General features: G+C 37.2%; 1 protein-coding gene across 3 annotated transcripts; it reads right to left on the reverse strand.

Annotated features, from left to right (window-relative positions):
* Window positions 1-27,799, reverse strand: SLC30A4 (solute carrier family 30 member 4). 3 transcript variants are annotated; one of them, XM_067029181.1, is made up of 8 exons: window positions 27,692-27,799; window positions 26,704-27,208; window positions 18,811-18,957; window positions 6,088-6,241; window positions 4,426-4,627; window positions 3,609-3,714; window positions 2,695-2,829; window positions 1-2,071 (listed from the first exon to the last, which is right to left on the reverse strand). In XM_067029181.1, the coding sequence occupies exons 2-8, from the start codon at window positions 27,092-27,094 to the stop codon at window positions 1,917-1,919; spliced, it is 1,290 nt and encodes a 429-aa protein (XP_066885282.1). In that variant the 5' UTR covers window positions 27,095-27,208; window positions 27,692-27,799; the 3' UTR covers window positions 1-1,916. The 3 variants fall into 3 exon arrangements, with proteins under 3 accessions (XP_066885282.1, XP_058915387.1, XP_066885283.1); XM_059059404.2 differs by lacking the exon at window positions 27,692-27,799 and adding an exon at window positions 27,319-27,493; XM_067029182.1 differs by lacking the exons at window positions 1-2,071; window positions 2,695-2,829; window positions 3,609-3,714; window positions 4,426-4,627; window positions 6,088-6,241 and adding an exon at window positions 15,445-15,941 and having other exon boundaries at window positions 27,692-27,787.
* Window positions 27,800-27,885: the final 86 nt, after the last annotated feature.

Raw genomic sequence — 27,885 nt, forward strand, 5'->3', positions numbered from 1 at the left:
CATTTCTCTTGCTAGGTACTCAAAGTCCATAAATATCCAGATGTCCACTGAAATGCCTCTCATTTATTCTTACTTGCCCTCTGTATTTTAATTTTATATTTATTTTGATTTAAACAGTTTATATGCTACTGAAATTTTTGAAAAATTCAAAGCATTGTTTTAAATAGATTCACAATAAGAATCCCATAAAGTGAATTTTCAATTCAATTCAACAGACACTGGGTTTTATTAGGAGCCATTAATCCTCATCAACCCTTTTATTGGATACCATCAACTCAATAAATTTTTAGGTAAATCTAGGTTTTATCTTAGGTTTATTACATAGTGAGTTTCTTGGTAGGAAGATGAAATCTGTTTCCTATTCGTCATTTATATCAGAAGTCAACTGCATGCCCACCTGGGATTTCAGTTCACAACTTGTCTGGTACATTCTACTCTGATTCTGAGGAGTCAAAGAACCATATCCATTCTCGGGATAAGAAAGTGTTCCTCTTGAAAATGGATTTCTAATGTGCATAAAGATAATATCAAAACCAACAGTTGCAAAATGAAACATGAATATTCACAGCTGCCTCTTTAACACAATTGTTACCAATTAGTTGCATTCGTTCTGAAAACTTAGCCTCCCTACAACACAGATTTCATGTCCATCCCCATTCCCCTGCTTTAAAAAACATACACACAAGGTCAAAAACCCTTGAAAATTTTGTTTTCTCAGAGTAATATCTTGCCCCAATCCCTCTGGGAATTTCTGTTATGGTATTATTATTGGAAAAACATCAAAATTACATCCTAGGGTTTCTGGAGTCCATGGAGAATCCCTAACCCATATTATCCAGCCAAAATTCTCTGGAGGAATGTGGTTAATCTACACGTGAGAGGTGAATAGCACACTGAACCTTAGCTTCCCAGAGTTTTACCCTGAAAGGGCTCACACAGATTTAACTGGTATGGAAGCAGGAAAGAAGCAAGGTACTAAGCAAACTTTCAGTACAAAAGGTAAGGCAGTTCTTAAAAGGACAGAGGATCATTGTTTACCTTTTGCAGTCTCTTGCTGTTCTTAAAATAATTCCATGAACAACAAGTGATTTCGGGAAGACTTAAATCTGAAACTCCACATTCCATCGTCACTCCTATAGTTTGTTTTAAATTATCATATAGTAATTTGAGTTTATGATTAACTTCTGCTATTCAGAATAATATTGAAAATATTTCCTAAACAATTTAATGACAGTGACCACAATATGTAAAGATTTGGTTCTGATAAGGTTACAAATAACCAAAAATGCTAACTTTGAGATTCAAAACCCTGTAACGTCTGGAAAAAGTTGATTACAAATTGTTAACAGTAAGATTAAGACTTATTTGTGAAATCAAACATTTCTGAAACTCTAGGAATACATGCTTATTTCACTCTCTGGATAATTAGTAGTTACTTTCTGAAATCTGCTGAGAAATAATTTTGGTAAAAAGAGAGCTGGGTGTCAAATTCCAGAAGCTGGGTTCAAGATTACATAATAAAAAAATTCAGTTTTCCACCACTGGCTTGATATAAAATGGTCTTTAAAAAGGATTTTTAAATGCAAATACTGAATTCTTGATGCTTCCTTTAAGACATGTACTGTCATAATTAATGAAGTACAGTCTTGGATTGTCTTCTATGAGGTATCTGTAGAGTCATGTCTCATTCTGTAAACAGTGTTTTAGAAACATCTTCATCTGAAAATCATGGTGAAGTCTCATTTTGCCATTAAACAGAAAGTAGCACTGTCAGGCTGGAGTGACTGTTTTGAGAGACCGGTGCTTGATACTGACACAGCTGTCAGGGATTCCATTTCTCATTTAGGTGTGCATTTATTGCTCTTACATCTGTGACTGCAGGATAAATAAGGCGGTAGTCCCCAAAATGTATACAATTAGGGATTGGAACTCTGACAGTTTGCACAAGTTCTGTCCACTTCTTGCCTATAACTCTGAAGCTGAATAGTACATTTATACATGCCAAATGTGTTCAATAATAAATGCTTTGCTTTGGACTGTACTTCCTCCCATTTAGATGAACTTCCAGGAACTGCAAGGTCAAGAAAATATCATTACTATTCACTGTATACAGTTACATATTAGTGAACAAGACAAAGGGCAAAAACAATCTTACTATACTGTGAACAGATTTTTATTAGTTTGACTTCTACCCTCTTGAAGCTATTCTGTTAGAGAAGTATTTCAGTTTACAAAGCCAGAATGACTTCTCATTATTCCAATCTCTCCATTCTACTCTTGGGTAGAGAAAGAATACTAGACATCAATTACAAGTCTTTCATCTTTTGTAGTTTTTAAAATAAACCATATGCATGTATTATTTTGATAAAAAAATAAAAAGCATCAATCTGTGAAATGATTTAAAGAAATAAAAACATAGAGTTTAGCTTTTCTTATATAGAAAAAACATGGTAAATATACTTTGTGCCTTTTACCTGAAGGCAAAAAATCAATTTGTAATATCTCATCAAAGAGGTCGAAAATTATTGCTCTGCCAACAATAAATTGACCTGCAACTCACATTTTGAAGAGCCTCACCCTTCCCTTAAAACATATCTTTCCAGCAGAAAAGTCTTCCTATTTAATCATAAGCACAGATGTTTAATTCCAAAGATAGAAGTCCACCAACCCCAGCATTCACTGTCAGCAACATACTTAGCTGTATATGTACTATGGCAGTAGGTTTTCCTGAAGTGAGAGACCAGATATTTAAATCTTCCACTGAATATACATCTTCTATTTTCATCAAAGCTTCTTTGATATAGTCTACATTCAAATGGCTTGGTACACCTATTCAGAATGTATCATTTATAAGTAAAGGTTATTTTGAGAAAAAATTTATATATTACTAATAGGACATTTTTTAAAAAAAGAAACCAAATGGCTTTACCAAATTCAGTTTAAATGAACACTTTAAAATATATTAAAACTTTAAGATAAACTATGCACACATATAGCAGGATATATACAAGAGGTTAATAAATACTTAAAAAATGTTCATGCTCACTAAAAAGAAATGTCACTCAAACCAGACGACTTCATCTAATAAACAAGCTAGGATAGACAAAAAAGAAAAAGGAACATACAATGAAGATAAACCTACTTCTGAGAACTTATAGTTAAATGCTTATACTTAATATCAGTAAGGCAGGGATGTTGGAAATAGAATAGCAAGTTAAATGGGAATTACAGACTTAATAAATAAATTACTAAACATAACTGTATTAAGAATCATAAGCTGCATTCTTGTCCTAGGTCCACAGTTTATTAGCAGCATGACCTTAATGAAGTTATGTTACCCTGCTGAGCCTCAATTTTCTTGTTGGTAAATGGGAATAATGTCTGCCTTGCCTACTTTTCTTGGCTATTATAAGGATCAAATGGGTAATAGATGGGAGACTGCATTGACTCTCACATGTTTTTTACATGTAAGGTGGTATTATAGACTAATAATTATCAGTAAAAAGAAAGACATGGCTCCTACCCTGGAGTATTCCTGCCCCCCACCAACAGCCCCAATCTGATTTAGGGAAATAATAAACCCACAGTGGGGATACTAGAGATCTTACCTTCTAGTATTATAACTACTGTGTCCCATATGATTCGAAAGGTTGTAAAAGCCACAAGTAATGAAAACACATATGTACAGATGGGATCAGCAATCTTGTATTCTGGCTGAAAGATGACAGATCAAAATTGTGTGATTAATTAGACAGTCATAAAACAGTCTGTAAAGCAAAGCAAGGCATATTCTGTCCCCTGTTCTTTAGCAGGACTGGAGCACATCTTTAAAACTTGGATAATGCCAATTGAGAAACGTCTTCACTCTTTCCTAGACTGTTTAAATGCCTTTCTTTGTGAAACCTATTGTATTTCCAGAAGTTTCGTCATTTGTTCCACTGTTTTCCTCTGTGCTTTCTCTAAATCTTCCACCCAGAACCATAGACTATCAGAGCTGGAACGAGTTTTAGCAGCCATCCATCTGGTCTAAGCCCCTCATATGAAAGAGGAGGGGACTCAGGTTTAGAGTTGAGGGACTTGCTGAAGGTCAAAGTATTAAAGGCAGAGTCAAGACTAGAACTCAGATCTCTGGATTTCCACTCCAGTGCACATTCCAGTACCTAGCAGTTGAGTGACAAGGCTTAGAACTGAGTTCTTCAGTGAAGGCACCACCAAAGCCAACAGATAAGTTACCCCGTGAGGTTGATAACTATTGTGTTTGGTGCTAATAAAAGAGATATACTGATAGTTCAAGTATGCTTGCATAATGCAAAATGAATAGGACTGGCACTGGTGTCTAATATACTGATAAAAGACAGTCACCTTTAGTTTTAATGTTGAAATTAAATATATATTTTAAAACAAAAAAACTAGCAATCATGTTACCTTGAATCGTATGATGTATGCAGCTATTAGCACACCAACACTCTGTACCAGATCCCCCAAGGCATGTACAAATGCAGCTCTCACTGCCAAGCTATCCTGCCCATGGTTGTGTCCACATCTAGAACCTGTGGTAGGAGAATTTGAAGGCAGGGAGTGGGAATGGGCATGATGGTGACCAGATTGGTTCAACAGCAACCCCATTCTGTTAAAAATAAAAGAAAAGATTATTATTCTTCCTAATATTATTGACAGAAATATTTGTTACTAATCAGACACTAATGAGGCAACATGGAACTCATTCATTTAATAAATATTTGAGCACCTATTATGTATCAGGTACTGTTCTAGGTGTTGGGGTCAAAACAGTGATAAGACAGACATATCCCTATCCCTATGGAACTTATGTTCTAGTAGAGAGGGCAGAGAATTAACAAATAAATACATAATGTACTGGTGGGCAATGTGAATGCTTTGAAGAAAAGTAAAGCATTGCAAGGAGGTGGAGAGTGATGGGGAGTGATCAGAAAAGGCCTCACTAAGATTCTGAGTAGAGACTTGAATGAAGTCAGGAAGCAAATGGTGGCGGAAGAGTGTTCCAGGCAGAAGGAACACCAGGGCGAAGGCCCTAAGATGAAAATGTGCTGTATATGTATGTGCTTAAAAAAGCAAGACAGCCATTGTGGCTAGAAAAAAGTGAGCAAGAGTGTTGGGAGATGAGTTGGAGGGGTGGCTATGGTAAAAACTTGATTTTATTCTAAGTATGAATGGAGACCACTAGCGCAGGGATTGGCAAACCATGGTCTGTAGACCATAGTTGGCTCACTGCCTGTTTTTATAAGTAAAGTTTTTTTTTTTTTTGTAAATAAAATATTATTGGAACACAGCCATGCTCATTTGTTTACATACTGAATGTGGGTGCTTTTGTTCTGTAGCCGCAAAGTTAAGTAGCTGCCAAGGAGGCTGTATGGCTCTCAAAGCCTAAAATATATATTATCTGACCCTTTACAGAAAAAGTTTACTGACCCCTGGTCCAAATGATTAGGTATGTAACTTAAAGATTTTGTAGTTTTTAGGAAAAAAGTTGGTAGTTACAAAAAATCTTATTAAAATAAAAATATTATAAAAGTTAAAAAAAACTTTGTCCTACTTAAATTCCTGATTGTTAGGCAAACTTCAGTATACCTGAGCAAACCCATGAGAAATTTGTAATTCCAAGTGTTTTATTAACATTTGGAAGAAAAATTAATGTACTACACAACTTTAAAATACATTAAAATATCACTGCACGCTACTGAATGCATACATAATAGTCTCTAAGTTCACAGTACTTGAAAATATTAATGTGAAAACAATATAGAGTATATGATACTATAATGGTGGATACATGTCATTATAAATTTGTCCAAACTCATAGAATGAGTTTAACACCAAGAGAGAACCTTCAAGTGAACTATGGACTCTGTGCTATAATGATGTGTCAGTGTAGGCTCATGGTTTATAACAACTGTACCACTCTGGTGGGGGATATGATAACCAGGGAGGCTATGCATGTGGGGGGCAGGGTATATATGGGAAAGCTCTGTGCCTTCCACACAAGTTTGCTGTGAATCTAAAACTGCTTTAAAAAATAAAGCCTATTAAAAATTTTTAAAAAGAGCTTACATCATATTAACTGCAACTCCAACAGCTGCGGTAATGAGCATTATATCTCCATTTATTTCATATTTCATATGGATAGTTCTTTGGACAGCTTCATATAAGAGGAATCCCATAAGTATATACACCAACAGCACACTAATCATAGCTGACAATACCTCTGGAGGGAAAAATATAAAAAATAAATATATTTGCAGAATGGTCATTATACTTCATATATGCAAAATACTGTACAATCTCTTATTTATATCTTCTTTCCTCTAAGGAGATAAAAGCACTGCATTATTTTTGTCATATTATTCTTCCTACTTAAAAAGTGATTAGTAGTTTGCTTTGGATCCTCCACTAATTCACTCCCACCACTCCCCACCTTCTCCTCATCTCTTTAGGATCAAATTATGTATATTTACAGACTATACACGTGATAAAAAAATGAAAAAACTGAGAAAAAAATTTGTAACATACTTGACCACAGGCTAATTTCCCCATAGATGAGTGTACTTACAAATCAATTAAAAAGTGAACAACCCATAAGAAAAATGGGTAAAGGACACAAATAGTAATACACAGAAAATAAACAGAAATGGCCAATTTATCAAAATCAATCATAATACAAGAAATTCAAATAAGAATTCCTTTTTGCCCCTTACTAAATTGGCAAAGATTAAAAAGTTTGATAACAGCCATAGTTAGCAAGAATATACTGGTGGAAGTATAAAATAGAACTATCTTTTTGGAGAGCAGTTAGTAAAACTAATAAAATTTTAAAATGCATATATTCCTTACATTCTAAAAATCTATCCAGTAGAAACACATCCATATGTACGCAAAGATAGCTACAAGGTTTTTTACTGTAGCTTTGTCTGTGGTATAAAAAAAGATCTGGAGACATCTTAAATGCCCACCAATGAGGAACTTAATGGATAAATTATGGTATATATATAAAATGGGATACCATAGAGTCATATATATAAATATGTATTTTTAAAAAATTAAAGTATAATTGATTTACAATATCATGTTAGTTTCAGGTATACAGTACAGTGATATATATATATTCTTCTTCAGATTCTCTTCCCTTATAGGTTATTACAAAATATTGAGTATAGTTCCCTGTGCTATACAGTATGTCCTTGTTGGTTCATTTATATTTTAAAAAAAGAAAAAATATCAGGCAAATTGATAATCACGAGAAAGATAGACGAGAAACTGTCATACCTCGAAGTAAGACTAAGAGCTTGGGGAATTTATTTTTCACTTTATTCTTTTTAGTAACGCTTGAAAAGTTTTAAGTTTTTACTATAAACACATTTACCTTTAGACGAAAGAAAAACAAACCCATTTTTTAAGGCATGTATGAATGTACTTTGACTCAGGAATTCCTTTTCCAGGAATGATATACACACTCTTGCCAACTGAGCTGCACATGTGCAAAATGAGGTATGTTATGAAGCTATTTATCAAACATTGTATATAATAGCAAACAAGTGAAAACAATGAAAAAAGTGATTAGTAGGGGCCTTGTAACATGGAATACTATGCAGCTTGGAAAAAAACATTAGGTTCTCTATGTTCTGATAAGGAGTCATCTTCAAAATACAGTGTTATGTGAAAAAAGAAAAGTATACAACAGTATATATGGTATGTTAGCATTTGTGCAAAAAGAAGAAAGAGAATATATAAATAATGATCTGTACATGCAAACTCTGGAAGAATATACAAAATACTGATAAAAACTGATTATGAGGAAAATGGGTGGCTAGGAGACGGGGTGACTTTGCACTATATATGCTTTTATACCATGTGAGTTTTCTATCATGTGAGTACGAAGTAGAAATAATTTTACATCTTTTCAAAATAATAAAAACAGGGCAATGTACATTTTAAAATTATTATATAAAACTAGTGTTGACACTCAAAACAATAATAGCAAGAAAATACACAAATTTTTTTTTCTTTAAAGAAACCAGATATTAAACTTTTAAGTGTTAAAAGTTAAAACAATCTTGAAAATTGTTATCTGGGTCAACTCATTGCTCAAAGGTTAAAGGCAGTTCAAGTATATTGGACTATGATACATTTTTATTCCACCTTATAAATTACAACACAGAAAAACTATCTAGCAGTAAAAAAGTCTTTTCCCAAAGACATTTCATTAATGTAGCCAAAACCCTAATAAAATTCTGTGCATTAACAGGTACTGGAATAAGACAAAAAACATACAACTCCTATTCAAAACCATGATTCATGTATTCCTGACATACTAATTATCATACGTCATAGGAGACACAGGCTTGAAGAAGATAGAGACAAAAAACCCAACTGAAATAGACAAAGCTGTGGAGAGACTACCATATCAAGTCTAGACTCTAAGCCCCTAAGGATATAACCAAGTTACATTCCACATCACATTTACTGTAGCACTCAGCAGAAAGACTGGCATGTAGCATGTACTCATATATTTATGGATGGATCTGTAGACTGAAGTTAGTTAGGCTGAGCAAGGGAAGAGAAAAGGGTGTATATATGCAATTAAGAAGGTTAAGCTAAATATGAACGATAATTATTTACTAAATCCCCCAAAACAAGAATAGATTAAAAGAAAAGAATTAAGCCAAATAGGGGCTTCCCTGGTGGCACAGTGGTTAAGAATCCGCCTGCCAATGCAGGAGATACGGGTTTGAGCCCTGGTGAGGGAAGATCCAAATGCCTCGGAGCAACTAAGCCCGTGCGCCACAACTACTGAGCCTGCGCTCTAGAGCCCGTGAACCACAACTACTGAGCCCGCGGGCCTAGAGCCTGTGCTCCGCAACAAAGAGAAACCACAGCAATGAGAAGCCCGTGCACCACAACGAAGAGTAGCCCCCGCTCGCGGCAAATAGAGAAAGCCCGTGTGCAGCAACGAAGATACAACGCAGCCAAAAAAAAAAAAAAAAAAAACCCACATAAATAAATTTATTTTAAAAAAAGAGAAGCCAAATATAAGACCGAAAACACATGGAATTTCTTGTCGTAAGTTATAACTGCTGATGGCAACATATACATATATAAATAATATAAAGAAAGAAGAAATAATTTAAAAATTTTGAACTGTAAAATCTCATGTACATGTAGGCTCCTCATTTTACTCATGAAGAAAGAGAACTTTAATTCTCTTTAATATTGGTATGTAAAAAATATCAATCCTTCTCAAACTCTTCTAAAAAAAAAAAAAAAGAAGAGAACTCTAACCCTGTGTCAAGCTTGAAGCAATTAGGACACCATAGTTTTAAAGGTGCCTTAATCAAATTTTTAATATGAAATTATAAAGCAATATACTTTATAAAGATTAACAGCTATACAAGTTAATGACAGAGAGATGTGATTGCTTATGAAAATCTAAAACCAATAATTAAAAATTTCAAAACCCCTTGTAATTAGGTTGGCCATACTTTCTAGTTTTCCCAGATAGTTCCAATTTATGCCTGTTATCCTGGCATAATTGTTAAAAGTGTCCCATTTAACTCTCAAAAGTGTCCTAGTTTGGATGATAAGATATAATGTTACCCTAGTAGGTCTGCCAGATAAAATAGCGGATGCCCAGTTAAATCTTCATTTCAGCTAAACAACTAATTTTTTCCATATAAGTATGTGCCATGCAATATTTCAGACATACTGTCATCCTGAGAGAGAGAGAGAGAGAGAGAGAGAGAGAGAGAGAGAGAGAGAGAGAGCGCACAAGCTAAATCTGGCAACACCCACATCCCAGTGATAGTTTTCCTAAACACTGAAAATGATCTTTTTGTGAACTCTCAGATAAGGCAAAACCACATTCAAAATAAAGTAAAATGAAAGTCAAACTAAAGCATAAACAAAGCTCTTGACAAGGAGGATTCCCACCCTTAGAAGGCCCTAGGCCCCTGCAGCTGAAAACTCAGTTTTCCACCACACTTTTCACCCATGTGAGTAGCACAAAGGATCCTAATGCCTGCCCATAGTTAAGAGTAATGGAATTCAACTGATTCCTAGAAATTCCCAAAATGACATATTAGGATACTGTTATCAAAGATATGCCTTATTCAGCAATTAATAGGAATATGCCTCATATCTAGTTTCCCTGATGAAAAGCAAAGACATTCATCTGTTATTTTTTTATTCTAATGACCTGTCAAAATGTCTTCTAAACAGAATACTGATAAATGCAAAAGCAAAAAAACTCAAAATTTTAAGTAGATTTTTAGGGCTGAGATTTATAATTGAGAAGTACAAGGCACGGTAATACCATATAGCTAAAATTCCGAATAGTAGTTGTATGATCATTCTGATAAAATGAACAAAAAGCTCTTTCAATGTGAATAAATTAAACTTTGGTGAAATATCATGAGTAGAACTAATTAGTGTTTGAATTTTTTTCATAGTATTTTAAATATGATGGAATGCAGATAAATATAGGCAGGACTTTTTGTCTCCCACAGCGTTTAAGAGAGAAGGAAGCTTTCAATCAACAACCAAATTATGACTTGCTCCAGTCTTCTCACTCTTGCCCTGTTGCCCTGGGTTGGTATCTGGTCACATAACATACAGTAAAATTTTTCAAGATGAAAGGAGTGCATGACAGGTGGATTTTTCATTTTCTAAAGGAGACCCAGGAACTTTCATAAATGAAATGCTGGATTTCTGTGAAAGTTACTACCCTATTCATTTTGGACAAACTTGACTAAGTGGAAATTTAGCATAAATGAAAAACTCTTGAAATAGATTTTTATGGAAATGCTAGAAACCTATTATTATAGTAGTTCTAACATATTTTGCTATTTTATTCTACACACAAATAATTATATCACTCCACCTGGCTGAACTGTAGCGTTGGAGTATGGAGTAAGATGAATGAATATGTGTTTTTTGTTATAACATCACTTGGGTCTTTTTATTCAGCTGAAACATAAACAAATGTTTATAGTCAATGATCTAATAAAGACTAAAATATACTGTGAATTTCGCATACAGAGAATAAACGTTTTGATTTGAATGGCTAATAAATAGAGCAAAAATTAAATGGGAGAAAACACAGATGATTATCAAGTTTTGATAGGATAAAATACGAAAAATGTTTATTGCACATTTTAACACATCTATAAATTGCCAAAATTAGAGGTTTTCAAGGTTCATATGAAGAATATTGAGTCCTCTGACATCCTGTTATTCTCCATCATAGTATCTTATTCTTTCTCTTCACAGCATTTAATACAATTTATGATTATGTTGTGCTTATGTACATATTTACTGCCTGTCTCCCCACCCTGTAACATTACTCATTCATTCAACAGGTAACTTTTGAGCACCTACTCAGTGAATGAGTAACAATCTGCTTCAACTATGTAAACCACACTCAACTCAAGCATATTTGCTTTTTTATGAGTGCTGCCTAGATGTACTGGCCTATCATAACTGTTATCTTAGCTAATGCTGTGATGCCAGTAATGTATATTTCCCTTAAATTATATAACACTTGTCTTTCTATTGCCTCATAGTAAACATCTAAAGTTCAGGTTTCAGAGGTCTATAAAAATGAATAGGGAAGGAAAGTGGAGACATATTCTCTCTTCTACTTCCTTTTTGCTTTCCTCTTTTCTACATTCTTCTAAAAGCAGATAGGAAGGAGAAAAAGAAGGAAATCAGTGGGCTGTACTGCATTTGCCTAGGACCTCCAAACTATTGATAGTATTTTAATTTCACCTCATCCACAGATGAGGATGCACTCGGGATAAAGACATCATATAGGATTTCAGGGGCCCACTGTTGCCCCCAGAATGTTAAGCTAAACTGCAAAGTTTGTCTTTGGATCCTCTCACCTCCTACTCTGAATCGCCTCCTGTTTCCTGCCTTCATACCATTCCCTACAGCCCACACCCAAGGTGCCCAGCGTACTCAAATTGACTTTTGGCTATCCAGTGTTGACCACCTCACTCATGTCTTACTCCTGCCTCAGTAAAAATTCCCATTTCTAGCATGTACCTATTCTTTTCCTGTAGATGTTCATGTGATATGAAATAACTCTAAGATGTGAATGTAACTAATAGGCATAACTCTTGTCAGGGGTGGGAGGAAGTTGTTAAAATGAATCACTAGGGAGAAGAGTTGTGGGGTTCTTTTTTGCTGCACGTATGGGGGAAGAGATATTTTAGCTGAATACTTTCTGTTCCTTTAGTAAGTCTCAGGAGAAAAATAACAAACTATGTAGAACTAGCATTATAACCATATACCCACCTCAGGACAACCATCATCCAGTCAGATCTGCCAAGGTCTTTGTTCAGTAGAATGACACACTGCTGCTAAAGATTCCTGCACTGTCACTTCATCATTAAACCTAGGCTGATGATTTTATTACAAAAGTAAATCTTGCTTTTTATTTCAAATACAGACAACTCTGCTTACTACAGTCCTTTCACATGGTCACTATCTTTGTCTAATCCATGCAGACTCTTCAGCCTAAGAACTGGAATAGTTATATAAATGAAGTCAATTACACTCATAATCCACAGAGAAATATAAAAGTAGAAGGCAAGCAACGGATTGGGCTGTTCTCTTTAGAATAGCATGTCCCCTGAGACATAGGCTATTCTTCCTAAGGATTTGTGGGATTTCTCCTACAGTGTGGCTTCATGAAGTTCTAAGTTTTAGTAACTTCCAGAATAAGACGACATACCCAAAGTCAAATAAATCCAGGCATTTAAAAATAACTCACATATAGTTCCTACCCTGCTCTCCCTCTTCCCACAAAAAAGCTGCCATTGTAGCTCAGTGTAATGTAATAAAGAAAGAAGAAAAAGAAAAAGAAAAACCTTGAATGATTTTACACAATCTCTGAGTTCACATGACGGAAAGAAAGTACCAACAGAATGGACCTGACTCCTGGGACAGTGAATTTGGCTTACCCCTCAAGTCTAAAACCACCTTTCTCTCACCTTGACCGAATGATTTTTGCTAAAATAAATTTTGTTATATTGTCCCAAATGTTACCAAAGACCTGAGTTAAAAAGCACATCTTTAAAAATTGTTATTTAATCACCAGGGTGAGTCATCTTATTCTCCTCCTACCTAGCTGAGACAGTTTTGCTAAGAGAATAAGAATGCCAATTAGGGGGAGGGGGGAAGGCAGGTAGTTTTGGAGCATGGAGCATTTTGAGAGATATAAAAAGTCTGGGTAAGATGATGAACTGGCAGGTAGAAGAGGGAAGGAAAAGAAGACTGTAACTAACTTTTACTGAGAATTTACTCTGTGCCAGGTACCATGTTAGGAACTTATACATTATCATCCGTATTTTACAATAGAAACCCATACTTAGATTAAATCATTCTTCCAAAGGTCATACAGCTAGTAAAAATGCAGATCTCAGATGTAAACCAAAGACAATTTAACCACAAAACTCTAAAAGAGGTTAAGTACCAAAACAAATAGGATCAGCCCCTGACTGAGATAAGGAAGAAGAAATTCCCTTCTGACTAGTTTCTTAATTGGTCCAAAGGACCTATAAGCCAGGCTATATAACCCAGCTATGTTACAGATCAAATAAATTTTTATAGTTTGTGAGCATAAACAGATTCAGAATTACAGATACTTACAGATAAATGTTTTCAAGTCCCAAATATTTTTGTCCCCAAATTTCAAAAATACTCCTACTGTTTAGAAATTGGTTTAATTTAACCCAAACACAAATGATTTGTGCATCATGAGCTATACTAGATTATCTGTTTCAGTTTTCATAACCATATTTACTCAGCTTGAACATGCAACAATTTGATTAATGATATCTTATACAGCACTTATTAGTGCCAGACCCATGGAGTTTAATATTTTCTGTTCCTGTCCCTACTTAATTCATGGTCTAGAAGGAGACATTGTTTCATAAAAATATCTATAAAAATGTGATAAATGCTATTAGGCATGTATAAAGTGTTATGAGAAAACAAAAAGAAAATTTAGGGTATGGTACTACTACTATCTGACTCTCATTCACAGACACACACCTCCAGTATGCTTCCTTTGCATAAGATAGGGTGGCAGGGAGCGGGATATGAACATATATATGTATTTTCTTATACTTTCAAAAGGAAATGCTGGAAGGACAGGCCAGAAACTAATTAAAATGATTGCCAATTAGGAGTGCGGCAGGAGGATGGGTTGGAGGGGACAGAATGAAAGCGAGGCTTCTCTGAGTAAGTCTTTTCTTTTAAAAAATAATTTTTGACTTTTGTGACATGTTTTATATATTTACAAAATAAATCAACAAAGAAAAAACCAACTCCTGTCCTACCACCCATGCCATTAAAACAAAGCAAATTCAACAACACAGTAATAAACCAGAAGTTTCTTAGGGGGGATTCCTTCTGCAGTGTTCTTTAAGACCTGAATTCCCAAGTCTGGGTAGTAGAGGTCATATGAGGCACACTATCTAAATGTGTCCAATGTAAACAAACCTTTCCCTACAGAACTTAGAGAGATTAGTCATGAAGTGGTGGAATTTTACAGCACACAAGGACAGCCACTGCTTTGGTTTATAGCTTTATTCAATTCTACATATCTTTGTTGTCTTTTTAATCCTCCCCACATCATAAGTTTTTCTTCCATTACTTCAAAGAGCAGGATAAGTGAAATAAGTCTTATGTAGATATATCCTTATAAGCTTTTATAATACAAAGAAGAAAAAGAAGATCCCCAAAGGCCCTGTGAGTGTGAGGATGTGATTCCCTCCCTAGCTCTGGAAAATACCAGTCTATATCTTAACAATTCTCTTCCTTTTATTTTTTAGATGACTTAAAAAATTTTAGATAAAATTCAAATAACAAAATTCACCACTTTAACAATTTTGAAGTGGACAAATTCAGTGGCTTTTAGTATACGCACAGGCTGTGCAACAATTACCACTATCTAGTTCCAGAACATGCTCATCACCCCCCAAAAGAAACCCTGTACCCCTTAGGCAGTCACTCCCTTTTATTTTGTAAGTCTCTTTGTCTGAGGTTCTTAATAATACAACTTTGGACCTCCCAGATGATTCTTTTATAGTTTTAAACTTTTTCTTCCTGTTTTTATTTTTTTGTTCTGTATTCTGGGAGACCTTTTTTTTTAACTATTAAAAAAAATTTATTGAAGTATAGTTGACTTACAATGTTAATTTCTTCTGTAGAGCAAAGTGACTCAGTTATACATATTTATATGTTCTTTTTCATATTCTTTTCCATTATGGTTTGTCAGGATATTGAACATAGTTCCCTATATAGTAAGACCTTGTTTATCCATCCTATATATAATAGTTTGCCTCTGCTAATACCAAACTCCCATTCCATCCCTCCCTTACCCCTCCTCCCCTTTGGCAACCACAGTTCTGTTCTCTATATCTGTAGGTGTGTTTTTGTTTCATGGAGATGTTGATTTGTATCGTATTTTAGATTCCACATATAAGTGATATCATATGGTATTTGTCTTTCTGGGAGACTTTTTTTTTTAAAAAATAAATAAATTTATTTATTTATTTATGGCTGCGTTGGGTCTTTGTTGCTGCGGGTGGGCTTTCTCTAATTGCGTTGAGCAGGGGCTACTCTTCATTGCGGTGCGTGGGCTTCCTATTGCGGTGGCTTCTCTTGTTGTGAAGCATGGGCTCTAGATGCATGGGCTTCAGTAGTTGTGGCTCACGGGCTCTAGCGTGCAGGCTCAGTAGTTGCGGCGTACGGGCTTAGTTGCTCTGAGGCACGTGGGATCTTCCTGGACCAGGGCTCGAACCCGTGTTCCCTGCGTTGGCAGGTGAATTCTTAACGACTGTGCCGTCAGGGAAGTCCGAGACTTTCTTGATTATATTTTCTAGTCCTTCTACTGAAAAAAACTTTAAAAAAATTTTGTAATATTTCAATTTCAAAGAGCTTTTTCTGTATGTTTCTTTTTCAAAACATTTTACTGTTTTATTATTCTGGGTATATTAATAAGATAATTGAAAACATTTTCTTCTGTTTCTTAAGTCACCTCTCTTTCCCGTAGGACAAATTTTTGTTAGGTTTTTTTTTGGTTTTTTTTTTAGCTTTCTTTCCTGCTGCTGGTTTTTCCCATTTTCTAAAAGATCCTTGGTTGTCCGTTCATATTTAGGGTAGTAAGATAGGGAATCTGTCCTTTGCAAAAGGGAAGTGCTGGAAGGATAAGCCATAACTATTTAAAATGGTTACTAATAAGGGGTGTAGAGCAGGGAAGACTAAGACAAGTGTATTACTTTAGTGTGAGTATGTGGGGAACCAAACTATAAGGCTGGAGAACCCTGAATTCTAGTATGAAAAAGAATTATTTTGGAGCATCAACATTCACACTAAAAGCCTCGGCTTTCTCCAAACATTTGGTTCAGTTTCCTTCTGGAAGAACTATGTGGTGTTTACATGGGGGAAAATGCAGACCGCCTGAGTGGAGGTGGCGGTGGGAGGAAGGTAGGGACACAGTGGACTAGTGGGGGCAGTCTCTCATTTGCAGTCATTCAATTAGTCTTGTTTTCAGTCCCAATTCTCACTTCTGCCATCTCCGCCCCTGAGTCTTCTTTGGAGTTCTGTTGGGCTGGTCCAGTTTCTAAGCTAGTGTTCTCCAGGCTGCCGCTCCTTGGCTTGTTTCTTTCTTCAACCCACTCCCATCTACTTTCCAATTTCCAGAAATTTCTGGAAATGTCTTGTTTATTGGTGACTCAACCATTTGCTTCTCTGTGTTGATTTGGTACTTTTTATTTCAATGGACTCTCAAATAGTGACCTCCAGTCCACCATATTGAAGTAGTACTTTTAAGGAAAGCAAAAAATTTGACTTTCTATAGAAATGTACAGAAATACAATAGGACCAGTCAGTTCTATTTTCTTTCATCTTTTCATAGTACTTGTTATCTATGACTATCTAAATAAACACTAAGTACTTCTCTGATATTTAATAGAATTTTCATGATTATGGGTTCTTAACTTATCATTTGTAGAACTTTCTATGTTCTGGTATTGCATGTTTCTGGGGGGGAATTCCACTGTTTTCATTAGAATTCCAAGGGGTCTATAATCTAAAATGAATGAACTCTCTCAAATAGTGTTAGAAGGTAAAAATCCCCATTCCACAATGCTATGTTTGTGTTTTGATCTTAAATTGTAGGTGTTTAAATCACACACAAAAAATTAAAGTTTAAGAATAATTTTGAAGTTTTTTAAAAACCCCAAGGCAATCAGTAAACAAATTGATGTATAATGTGTCAGCTAGAAGTGGGAGTTTTTTTAGGAACACATCCAAATGCATTATGTGTTATTCAGTTGCTTAACAAATAACAGAAAGGCCTCACTCAGGGCTTTACTGCTCTTGTAGAGCAGCTGAGGGTGCTGAGAAATGGGGATGCCAGATAATTTCCCAAACTTATGACCTGGATAGCTACTTGGAATACAGCCATTCAGGTAAAATGTCAAGTTTTACACTAGAAGACCCAGATACTAAATTATAGGAGACCTAGATATTGAGTTAAGATTAGGCTAAAAAGTAACAAAGAAGGCGAGGAACTGATTGAAATATTAGCCAAGAGTGTCAGTGTCTACACAAAATAAAACTACAAGATGTTAATTCTGGTTCTTTAAGACAGGTTTTGCTGAAGCTGCCTAAATCAATTTTTGGGTTCTAAGCAAAGCCAAAAATTGGTCATATGGCACTTCATATACTAATTCAGGTAATTGTTTTGTATGTATTTTAACAATAAATAAAAATAAAAAACCCCACTAACATGGCAAGAAGAGTTGTGTGGATAGCAATGTATGATTTTAACCTCTCTTAATTAAATATTAATATTTGTTCAAAATAGGAAAATATAAATATGTGTGCATTGTTAAAGAAAAAAATTCAATGACACTTATTAAAACATGGTAAAGAAGACTTTAATAAAGTTGGGGGGAAGCTGTCAAGATTGGTATAGGGAAGCCTTGTTGAAATCAGGCCAAGGTGATGAGGCATCACCTGGGAATAACCCATCAAATATTGAGAATGGAGGTTCTGTTAAATTGGTTTGGCAAGGTTCTTCCTAAAACTAGATTTTACAAGGAAGTACAGAGACGGGCTTGGGAGACAGCTCAGGAGACCGACAAAGGTTTGGTCAAGCAAAGAATCTTTGTTAGCATTTACAGTTAATGGCCACAATGAAGGTCAGCCATACAGTATGTTATACATATTATAGTAGTGCCTAAAACCTGGGCTATAAGTCGCTTTGGTTGGAATACCTTAAGTGAAAGAAAAGCTAATGCTCATTGATGAATTAAATCCATGTGGTTTTGCTTGATTCGATAAACTGAAGGTAAACTTTTTTTCTGTTAACACCTTCAGGACACAAGGAACAACATTTGAAGATTAATGATTACCATATAATTTTTTTTTTTTTGGCTGCGCTATGTGGCATGTGGGATGTGAGATCTTAGTTCCCCGACCAGGGATCGAACCCATGACTCCTGCAATGCAAGTGTGGAGTCTTAACTGCTGGATTGCCAGGAAAGTCCCTGATTACCATATAATTTTATATGTGTAAACTATTTAGCTAACTGAACTGAATGTACCCTGGAAGATATATATCTGAATGAATCTTATTTGTCTATTTTCATTTGCTTTGTTCAAACAGACTGTCACCAGAAAGATTTCAGTTAATCAAAGGTTATAGTTCATTGTGGTTTTACTATAAAATTTTATAAACCAAAGAAATGCCCAATTACCTACCTAAGCGATGAAATCCAAAGGTGAATCTTTTGGTTGGTGATTTTGAAGATAGCCACAAAGCAAGCAGGGTCAGTATGATGGCACTTAGGTCAGTTAACATATGAAGTGCATCTGTCATGACTGCTAGGCTATTTGCAATGTATCCACCTTAGAGTAAGGGTGACAGGAAAGAAGGAATAAGTTAATTAAAAAAATAAACATAAGCAATCAAACCAAAAATATGCAGCATCCTACAAAACATTAACTTCTAACTAAAGTTAACCAAATACTTATCCTATTGCAATTAAGTCAAAGTATCCTGAAATTTTATGCAAAACATTAACTATGCATATTTTTTTTCTGGTGAAGATGTCCATTTCCAGGAACAGATTCTCTGAGGAGTAAATGACCTTAAAAAATTTAAGAGCCACTAAATGGGGGCTGACACAAAGAGAAGTTTTGTGTTTTAGCAATACAGCTTTTACTCAACCTACTAATTCTACTATTAGACAGTGAAATTAATAACCGTCATATCTAAATACTACAATAAAGCTGAATAAAAGGTAGGTATTCACTTGTTTGGGAGGGTTTGAACATAAACTGAAGAAATTCACAAAATGTTCATTAGTTCAAAACAAAAGATAAAAATCAACTGATTCTCTTAGATATAAACAGCAATGTCTACTAATAGAGGGATAAAAGATGGTATTCAGAATACAATTTTTGATATTAGTTTTCCAGTATTATGTATTATTATACATAATAATGTGTATATTTCATATGTGGGTATGTGTGTATATGTATATTTATGTATTTTATATATGTATGTATATATATACATAATAATATATATATGTGTACATATGGTCAACCAATTTTCCTAGCACCATAGAATAAGTTTTTATAATCTAATACAGGGTATTCAAACTTTTATGTATATCAGAATCACCTGGAAGTTTTATTAAACTATAGACTTCTTGACCCCACTCCCAGAATTTCTAATTCAGTAGGCCTGAGAATTTACATTTCTAACATATTCCCAGGTGATGTTGACGCTTCTGGTCTTGGAACCACACTGAGAATTACTGTTATAATGTATAGCAGAACTTCATGATCAGGATGTTGTGACACATAAATGTGCTGAGATGGTGATCTTGTAGTCACATCCATTTACTCCAGTGTGCTCTATAGAAATATCATTTTTTATGTATTCCCTTACATGAAAAAGGTGGAATCACTGACAGAAAATACAGCTTGGCAGTTAATAACATGGGGCTTTGAAATCTCAGAGACTGAGCAAGTTACTTACCATTTTTGAACTTCAGTTTACTCATCTATAAAATAAGGATAATACCCTAAAGCCACACTGTGCAATAAAACTGAGATGATGGAAATGTTCTATCTGTGCTGGCCAATGGAGCAGCAACTAGTCACAGGTGGCTTCTGAGAATTTGAAATACGGCTAGTGCAACTAAGGAATTGAATTTATTTAATTTTTGTTAACCTAAAGAGCCACATGTGATGATCACCAGCAAAAACAGCAGAGTAAGGACCTATGAAAATCATCTCCTCCAAAAAAGCCATAAGAACATGGGCAAAAATTGTCCAAATCAGCATTCTGAAAACTATGGAAATTAAACAAAGGCTGATACAGGTAGCATTTATTCAAGGAAAAAGGCTGAATCTTGGTAAGAAGCTCACTAGCTCTGTGGCATTCTAACTTGCCTTATACCCAATCTCCCCCTCTTCAGTTCTATGGTAGCCTTGAAAACTAACAAGCAGCAACCACAGTGAAAACCTCAGCCTGGCAGCCACTGCAAGGAACAGGATGGCGTTAGAGCTCCTTAAAAGCTCCAATGCCAGGAAATTGTCATTATTTGACCTGTCTGGTGGTTCCCTGGGAGACTATACTTGCAAGACTCTTTTTATTTGACTTGACTTGGAGCTTGGCCCTGGTGCAAACCCCAGTCAGTGTTTGTCAAAAACAATCAGAGGCAATTGTCTAACACAGCAGGTGCCTGAAGCAATAAGTGTGTATCCTGTGTTCTGAAATTTTACAGTGATGTACCTGGTGGGGGATTATTTTCATCCAATTTGGGCTTTTATTGACTTTTTTTAAATTGACTCAAAAAAATTTATTTATTTATTTTTTAGCTGCGTTGGGTCTGCATTGCTGCGCGCGGGCTTTCTCTAGTTGCAGAGTGGGGGCTACGCTTCGTTGCAGTGCACAGGCTTCTCATTGCAGTGGCTTCTCTTGATGCACAGCACAGGCTCTAGGTGTGCGGGCTATAGTTGTTGTGGCGCACGGGCTCAGTAGTTGTGGCTTGTGGGCTCTAGAGCACAGGCTCAACAGTTGTGGCGCACGGGCTTAGCTGCTCTGTGGCATGTGGGATCTTCCCAGACCAGGGCTCGAACCTGTGTCCCTGGCATTGGCAGGTAGATTCTTAACCACTGCGCCACCAGGAAAGCCCTATTGACTCTTTCTATCTGGAATTGTATACCCTTCAATTCTGGGGAAATTTCTTTTTCTTTTTTTTTTTAGAAAGGATTCTCCTTTATTAAAAAAAAATTCATTTATTTACTTGGTTGCGCTAGGTCTTAGTTGCGGCAGGCGGACTCCTTAGTTGCAGCATGTGGGCTTCTTAGTTGCAGCATGCATGTGGGATCTAGTTCTCTGACCAGGGATCAAACCTGGGGCCCTGCATTGGGAGCGTGAAGTCTTAACCACTGCACCACCAGGGCAGTCCCTGGGGAAATTTCTTAAACTATGTTGTCGATAACTTCTTTCCTTCTGCTTTCTCTATTCCCCAGACTCCTATTATTTGGAATTTGAACTAATATACTAATTTTCTTGCCTTTTTTCTCCCATTATCTTCTATTTTTGCTACATTCTATGAGAGATGACCTTAATTCACCTTCTAATTTGTTTGGAGTTAAAATTTTTTAAATGTTTGTATTATTCAAAAGCTCTTTTTCTACTCTGAATTTCTTTTAAAAAGTAGCCTATTCTTTTTTTTTTTTTTTTTTTTGCGGTATGCGGGCCTCTCACTGCTGTGGCCTCTCCCATTGCGGAGCACAGGCTCCGGACGCGCAGGCCCAGCGGCCATGGCTCACGGGTTTAGTTGCTCCGCGGCATGTGGGATCTTCCCGGACCAGGGCACGAACCCGTGTCTCCTGCATCGGCAGGCGGATTCTCAACCACTGCGCCACCAGGGAAGCCCAAAAGTAGCCTATTCTTGTTTCCTGGGTTCATGATCTTATTTTATCTCTATGGATACTTATTGTATTATTATACTATTATATCTGACTGGCTCTTAAACAGGTTTTAATGAACTTTCCTTATTTTAGCCTTCCTCTTTATCCACACTTATAGGGGTACCTGGTACAAGCAGTTCTGGGCCTGCTTAGGATTCTCTAGTGTAGTTCTCAATTGTAGTCCTCAGGGTCAGCATCTCCTGGGAGCTTGTTAGAAAATTCTCAGGCCCTACCCTACCCCAGACCTACTTAATTAGAAACTCTGGTCCAGCAATTTGGTTTTTAATAAGTTACGTAGGTGTTTCTGATGCATTAGTGTAAACTAGATTGGTTCTTGGCTTTCCCCACTGCTTGTTTAGGAGTTGGCTTTCTTGGGTCAAGTCAGTTAACTCTTTTACCTGATTCCTTTCTAGTTTGTGTTGCTAGAGTCTCCTCTCCAGCTGTCCCCACCTGTGTGGATATATATATATATATATATAAACATATATATATTCCATATATATGTGGATATATATTTACATGTATATGTATATATATGTGTGTGTGTGTATTTTTAAAATCCTTTTATTGTAGTTTAAGACAGTACAACTAGATGCATGAGTTCATTTGCCATCTTTACCTGGAAGTCTATTTGCATTCATTCTTTAAGCTTTTTCATTTCCAATAAAATGCAGCTGTTAAAGCAATCAATAACTGTTACTAAATCCAAAGGATATTTTAGTTATCATCTTATCAGGCCTCTCAGCAGCTTTAACTTACTTATTTTCATTTTGAAATACTCTTTCCTTCAGTTCTGGGATACCCATTTGCCTTCTGCCTGACTTCTAAAGCTGTAGTTCCTCAAAACTGGGGCTCTCTAGATAATTTTTTCTATTGCCATGGCATAACATACTGTTTCTCTCTCTGCCTTGACCTCCCTTCTGAATGACAGACTTATATATAACAGCTCACTAGACATCTTTGTCTATTTCACGTACATATGATACTTAACAGGCCTAAAACAACCCTTGAGCCCATGCTTAAATCCTGCTCTGTATTTCCTCCCTGGTTCATAACTGACATACATTTCCATATGCTCAGCTGCTTAGGTAAGAGATTTCAGAATCATTCCTGATACTGCTCTCCCATCAACTCTCACATTCAAACCATTAGCCATTTTGCCATTGTTACCTCCAGACTGTTTCTCAATCAGTACATTTTTCTCCATCCACTCTAGTCCAAGCCATAATCATTTCTTGTCTGGACCTCTGCAAAAGTATACTTGCTTCCACTCTTGTACCCTCCAATCCACTCTCCATATAAGAGCCAGAGTAATCTTTTAAAAAGATAAATCCCATCATGTCAATCTCCACTCAAAGCAGTCACTGGCTCCCCATTGTACTTAAAGACTAAACTCATTTAATATGAGTTTAATATGAGGTCTATCATGACCTCCCTGGTCTGGTCCCCTTGTCTCTTTTCCTCTTACTTACTACATTCTGGCCAAACTGGTCTTCTTTTTAGAGCCTCTTAAAGAATTGAAGGTTTTAGGAGTATTGAACTTGCTGTTCTCTTTGGTCGAAAAAAAATCTTCCTCCATTCCCTTTGCTCAAATAACTCCTAATATTCTTTTTTTGGTTTAACTGTATGTGGCTCATACATAAACCATGTCCTGCTGGTTACTATGTCTTATAGTATCTTGTTCTTTTTCTTCACAGTACTTAAGACCATTTGAATTTTAAATTTACTTGTGTGTTTAATACCTGTGTCCTCCACTACAGGAAGATATAATGTCCTCCAAACATTAGATTAAGTGTTTTAGATAGTAGGGAGCATAAGTTTTGTTCTCCATTGTATGTAGTAAGTACTCAAAAAATACTTGCTGAATGGAAAGAATTGACCTTGCCTAAGGTCTCAGAGCAAATCCAAGATTCAAAATCAAGTTTCCTCTTTCAGATCTTTAAAATACTTCATTTTAAAAATTACTCCATACTTCCTACATAAGATGCTTTATTTCTAAGTGCTTTCGACACACTTTAATAAATGCTCTACTGTATACAATTTAATTCTATGTAACATTCTGAATAATATTGTTAATGTCTATTCTAAGTACTAGCATCTCTACAGTGTTTAACAAAAGATTTTCATATTTGAAAATAAAGTTAGTATTTGAAAGGAAATACTTATTGTAGCTTTCACCAAACATCATTTACCAAGTAAGAGATTTAAATAATGGTAAGTCAGGACAATTATATCTTAGTAATTTTTATAGATGTAAACTCTAATTTTAAGGGGGAAATTGTGGTTAATGTGATTTTAACTTCAAATATTAAATATTAACTTCAAGAATCACTAAGTCTGAATGATTCAATAGTCTGTGAATTTGGGCAAGTCATTGACTCTTTTTTTAAAAAAAAAATAAATTTATTTATTTATTTATTTTTGGCTGCATTGGGTCTTCGTTGCTGCATGTGGGCTTTCTCTAGTTGTGAGCAGGCTTCTCATTGCGGTTGCTTCTCTTGTTGCAGAGCAAGGGCTCTAGGCGCACGGGCTTCAGTAGTTGTGGCTCATGGGCTCTAGAGCGCAGGCTCAGTAGTTGTGGTGCACGGGCTTAGCTGCTCCGCAGCATGTGGGATCTTCCCAGACAAGGGTTTGAACCCCTGTTCCCTGCATTGGCAGGCAGATTCCCAACCACTGAGCCACAAGGGAAGCCCCAAGTCATTGACTCTTAATCTGCTGACCATGCCTTATCTGATCTCAGTTTCACTTGTCTTTAATTTCTTCATAACTTAAACATTTATAATTCTCTAACAGCAATTATTAATTAATTAAACAAAATTTTATTGAGTGTTTACTCTGTGCTAGTCATTGTGCTAGGTGCTGGTAATTCAGCTTGTATTTCAGTGGACACTGATATTAAGCAAGTGAATATACAAACAAGATAATCTCAGGTACTGAGGGCTTTTAAAGCTGGGGAAGGGGCTTCCCTGGTGGCGCAGTGGTTGAGAATCCGCCTGCCGATGCAGGAGACACGGGTTCGTGCCCTGGTCCGGGAAGATCCCACATGCCGCGGAGCAACTAAGCCCGTGAGCCATGGCCGCTGAGCCTGTGCGTCCGGAGCCTGTGCTCCGCAACGGGAGAGGCCACAACAGTGAGAGGCCCGCATACGGCAAAAAAAAAAAAAAAAAAAAAAAGCTGGGGAAGGAACAGGGGAGAGAAGTTGACTTTAGGCAGTTGGAAAGGTCTCTAAGAGGTATCTTTTTTTTTTTTTTTTTTTTTTCTAAGAGGTATCTTTTGTGATGAGACATGAATGACAAGAAGGCAGCCAAGAGAAGATTTGGGAAAAGGCAATCCATATAAAGCAGTGCTTTTCAAATTGCAGGCTGTGACCCATTTGTAGACCATGAAATCAATTAAGTGGGCTGGGACCATAATTGAAAAAACAGTAGAACACAGCACATGAAGTAAAATTTTTGTTTTAGTTATTCATATATTTATACAAATGTATATGTGTGTGTACATACATACATACGTATGCATGCATGCCTACATGGGTCACAATGTTAAGCGTATTTCTTACTATAGTGAAGTCAAAAAAGTTTGAAAGCCAGAGGTAGAGAGACCACTCAGTCTGAAGGTCTTATGGGAAGAAAAAGAGCTTTGTGAGTCATAGGGAGAAAGAAGGCCAGCATGGCTTAAGTGAGCACTGGCGAGAAGTGGTATGAAAAGAGGTAGGAAATGTATATAACTTTCCTGCACAGAACCTCCAGCCAGCATCTTAAATCTGGACTGCCACCTTTGTTCTTGTCATGGTTCATCATTAAGAGAACACAGGAGAATAATCTCCCTGCTTTAATGCTTTAATGTCACTTTATCAATTGTCACTAAAAGAAGTTAGCAGTTACACTAATGTGACTCTGAAATTAATATCTAAACTGAGCATGTATTTTATAATAAGATTGCATTACTTGGATAATTAAAAAATGAAAAATAAAACCAAGTCTGTAAAACCCAGGGGCGCCTTCTGGCCTTCGGATACTCCTTATAATGAAAAAACGGTGAGGTTAGTTAGCATTATTTAGCATTGCAAATTTCTTGAATATAAATACAGAAGGAAATAGTAAGAGACCACTTAATTCAAATGCAGAGGGAAAAAAATCAAGACAACGGGACTGTAGATGTAGCTCTTCAATTACCCACTTAAGTGTCCTCATAATTTATTAATATTTAACCTCTGGGCCCTCCGATCTCTTAAAAAAGAAAAAGGTTGAGCAGGTGTTCAGTAAGGTCCCTTCATACTGTAAAATTTTGATTCTAAATAATTTTAGAATCATTTACTATTTTAAACGTTGCAAAAATTAACCTGGTGTTTTATCAGATTTTTTTTTAAAAAGAGTAAGTTACATGATATATAATGAAGATAATGTCCTTAACTTTACAGTAGATGACACAGTGTTTGGAGAATTAGAAGAAAAGGTCAGAGTTATCTTTGGAAGTTTGTTGTACCTAGGTTGATCTGCACTTTGGAACCGTGAGGCCTTTTCACATCACCAGATAAGTATACTGATAAATAACAAGCTTCCTAAAAAGAAAGTTTAAACGCAAAGTTATGTGTAACTACAGCTTGACAAAGACTCTCCAGGCAAGGTAAATGGAAAGTGAGTTGGCAACACAACTCACCTACAAGTTCTCCAATCATGAAAAGCAAGTAAAGAACGGCAGCAATGGTCAATCTGGTTTTCACCTTTCTCTGCGTCAGCAACTCTCTCTGTTTGCTGCAGTTGTCACAGGGGTCCACCTTCAAACTCAGCTGACTGTTGGTCAAAGGTAAGTCCTGGTCCAGCAAGGAATCATCGTCGGTCTGGAGGGCCGGGTGCGCCCCGTTAACAGGCCTTTCCAGGGTTTCAGAACCATCGTCGGCCACCACAACTCGAAGTTTGTTAAACCGAGAAAGCCCCTCATCCCCCACCTCGTCCGAGAAGTCAAAGGCGCTGGTGTCATTTAAAAACAGCGGCGCATCATCCTTCCTCAGCAGAGATTTGAGGCGCTTCCACACGCCGGATCCGGCCATGGCAGAGGCTGTGCGGCCGCGGCGCCGAACGGCTCGGTGCAGGCGGACGGCCGGCGGCTCCTACTTCACCCGAGTGCCAGTTCCCGATGGCACTGCCGCGCGTCCCTCCCCATCCTGTAGAAAACGAAACTCATTATAAATTAAAGGCGCCCCAACAAAGCCCACAAGTTCCGAAGCCCGGGGCGGCGGGGGAGCCGGGGCTCCGAAAGGGGGGAGCGCTCTACCTGGGGCGCCGCCGCGGTGCCGCCGCTCATCTCCCCGCCCCCGGCCGGCTCGGCGGGGCCGGCACGCACAGATCGGCCCGGGGCTGCGGGGCAGCGGGGCCGTCCTCGCGCCTGTGGCGCCCACAACTCCAAGCCGGCTCCCCGGGTCTGACAGGTTTGGGGTCAGGCGCCCGCGGCCGCCGCCCCTCCCCTCCCTGCGCGAGGCCGCGCGCGTGCGCCGCAGCAGCTGCGGGCAAGGCGCGCGAGGGAGGGGTCGGCACGAGGACACGCAGGCCTTGCGCGATGAGCTGGGGCGCCCGCGAGGGACGGGACAGGAGCGCCCCTCGTCCCGCTCCTGGATGCGGATCCCGCGGGCCCCCCTCGGGACACTCACAGGCGAAGCCCCAGTCTCCCGCGCGGCCCTTCCACTTCCCGAGGCTGGGAGGCATGAGCGAATGGAGCTGGAGTGCCCGGGCTAAATGGGTAGATTCGAGCGGTCCCGCCCACCCAGGGCTGGGCGTTGCTGCCGGGAGTTCGCTCCACCGAGGGAGGGCCTAGAGAATCCTGGCCTGGGATTTGGGTTTAGGA

The sequence above is a fragment of the Kogia breviceps genome, chromosome 3, assembly GCF_026419965.1.
Source record: "Kogia breviceps isolate mKogBre1 chromosome 3, mKogBre1 haplotype 1, whole genome shotgun sequence".
Lineage (NCBI taxonomy): Eukaryota > Metazoa > Chordata > Mammalia > Artiodactyla > Physeteridae > Kogia > Kogia breviceps.

Coding starts and splice junctions, on each gene's coding strand:
- SLC30A4 (XM_067029181.1), bottom strand. CDS start 27,094: ATGGCCGGATCCGGCGTGTGGAAGCGCCTCAAATCTCTGCTGAGGAAG. Junction 18,958..26,703: donor CATGATTGGAGAACTTGTAG/GTGAGTTGTGTT, acceptor CCTTACTCTAAG/GTGGATACATTGCAAATAGC. Junction 3,715..4,425: donor CATACATCATACGATTCAAG/GTAACATGATTG, acceptor GTCATCTTTCAG/CCAGAATACAAGATTGCTGA.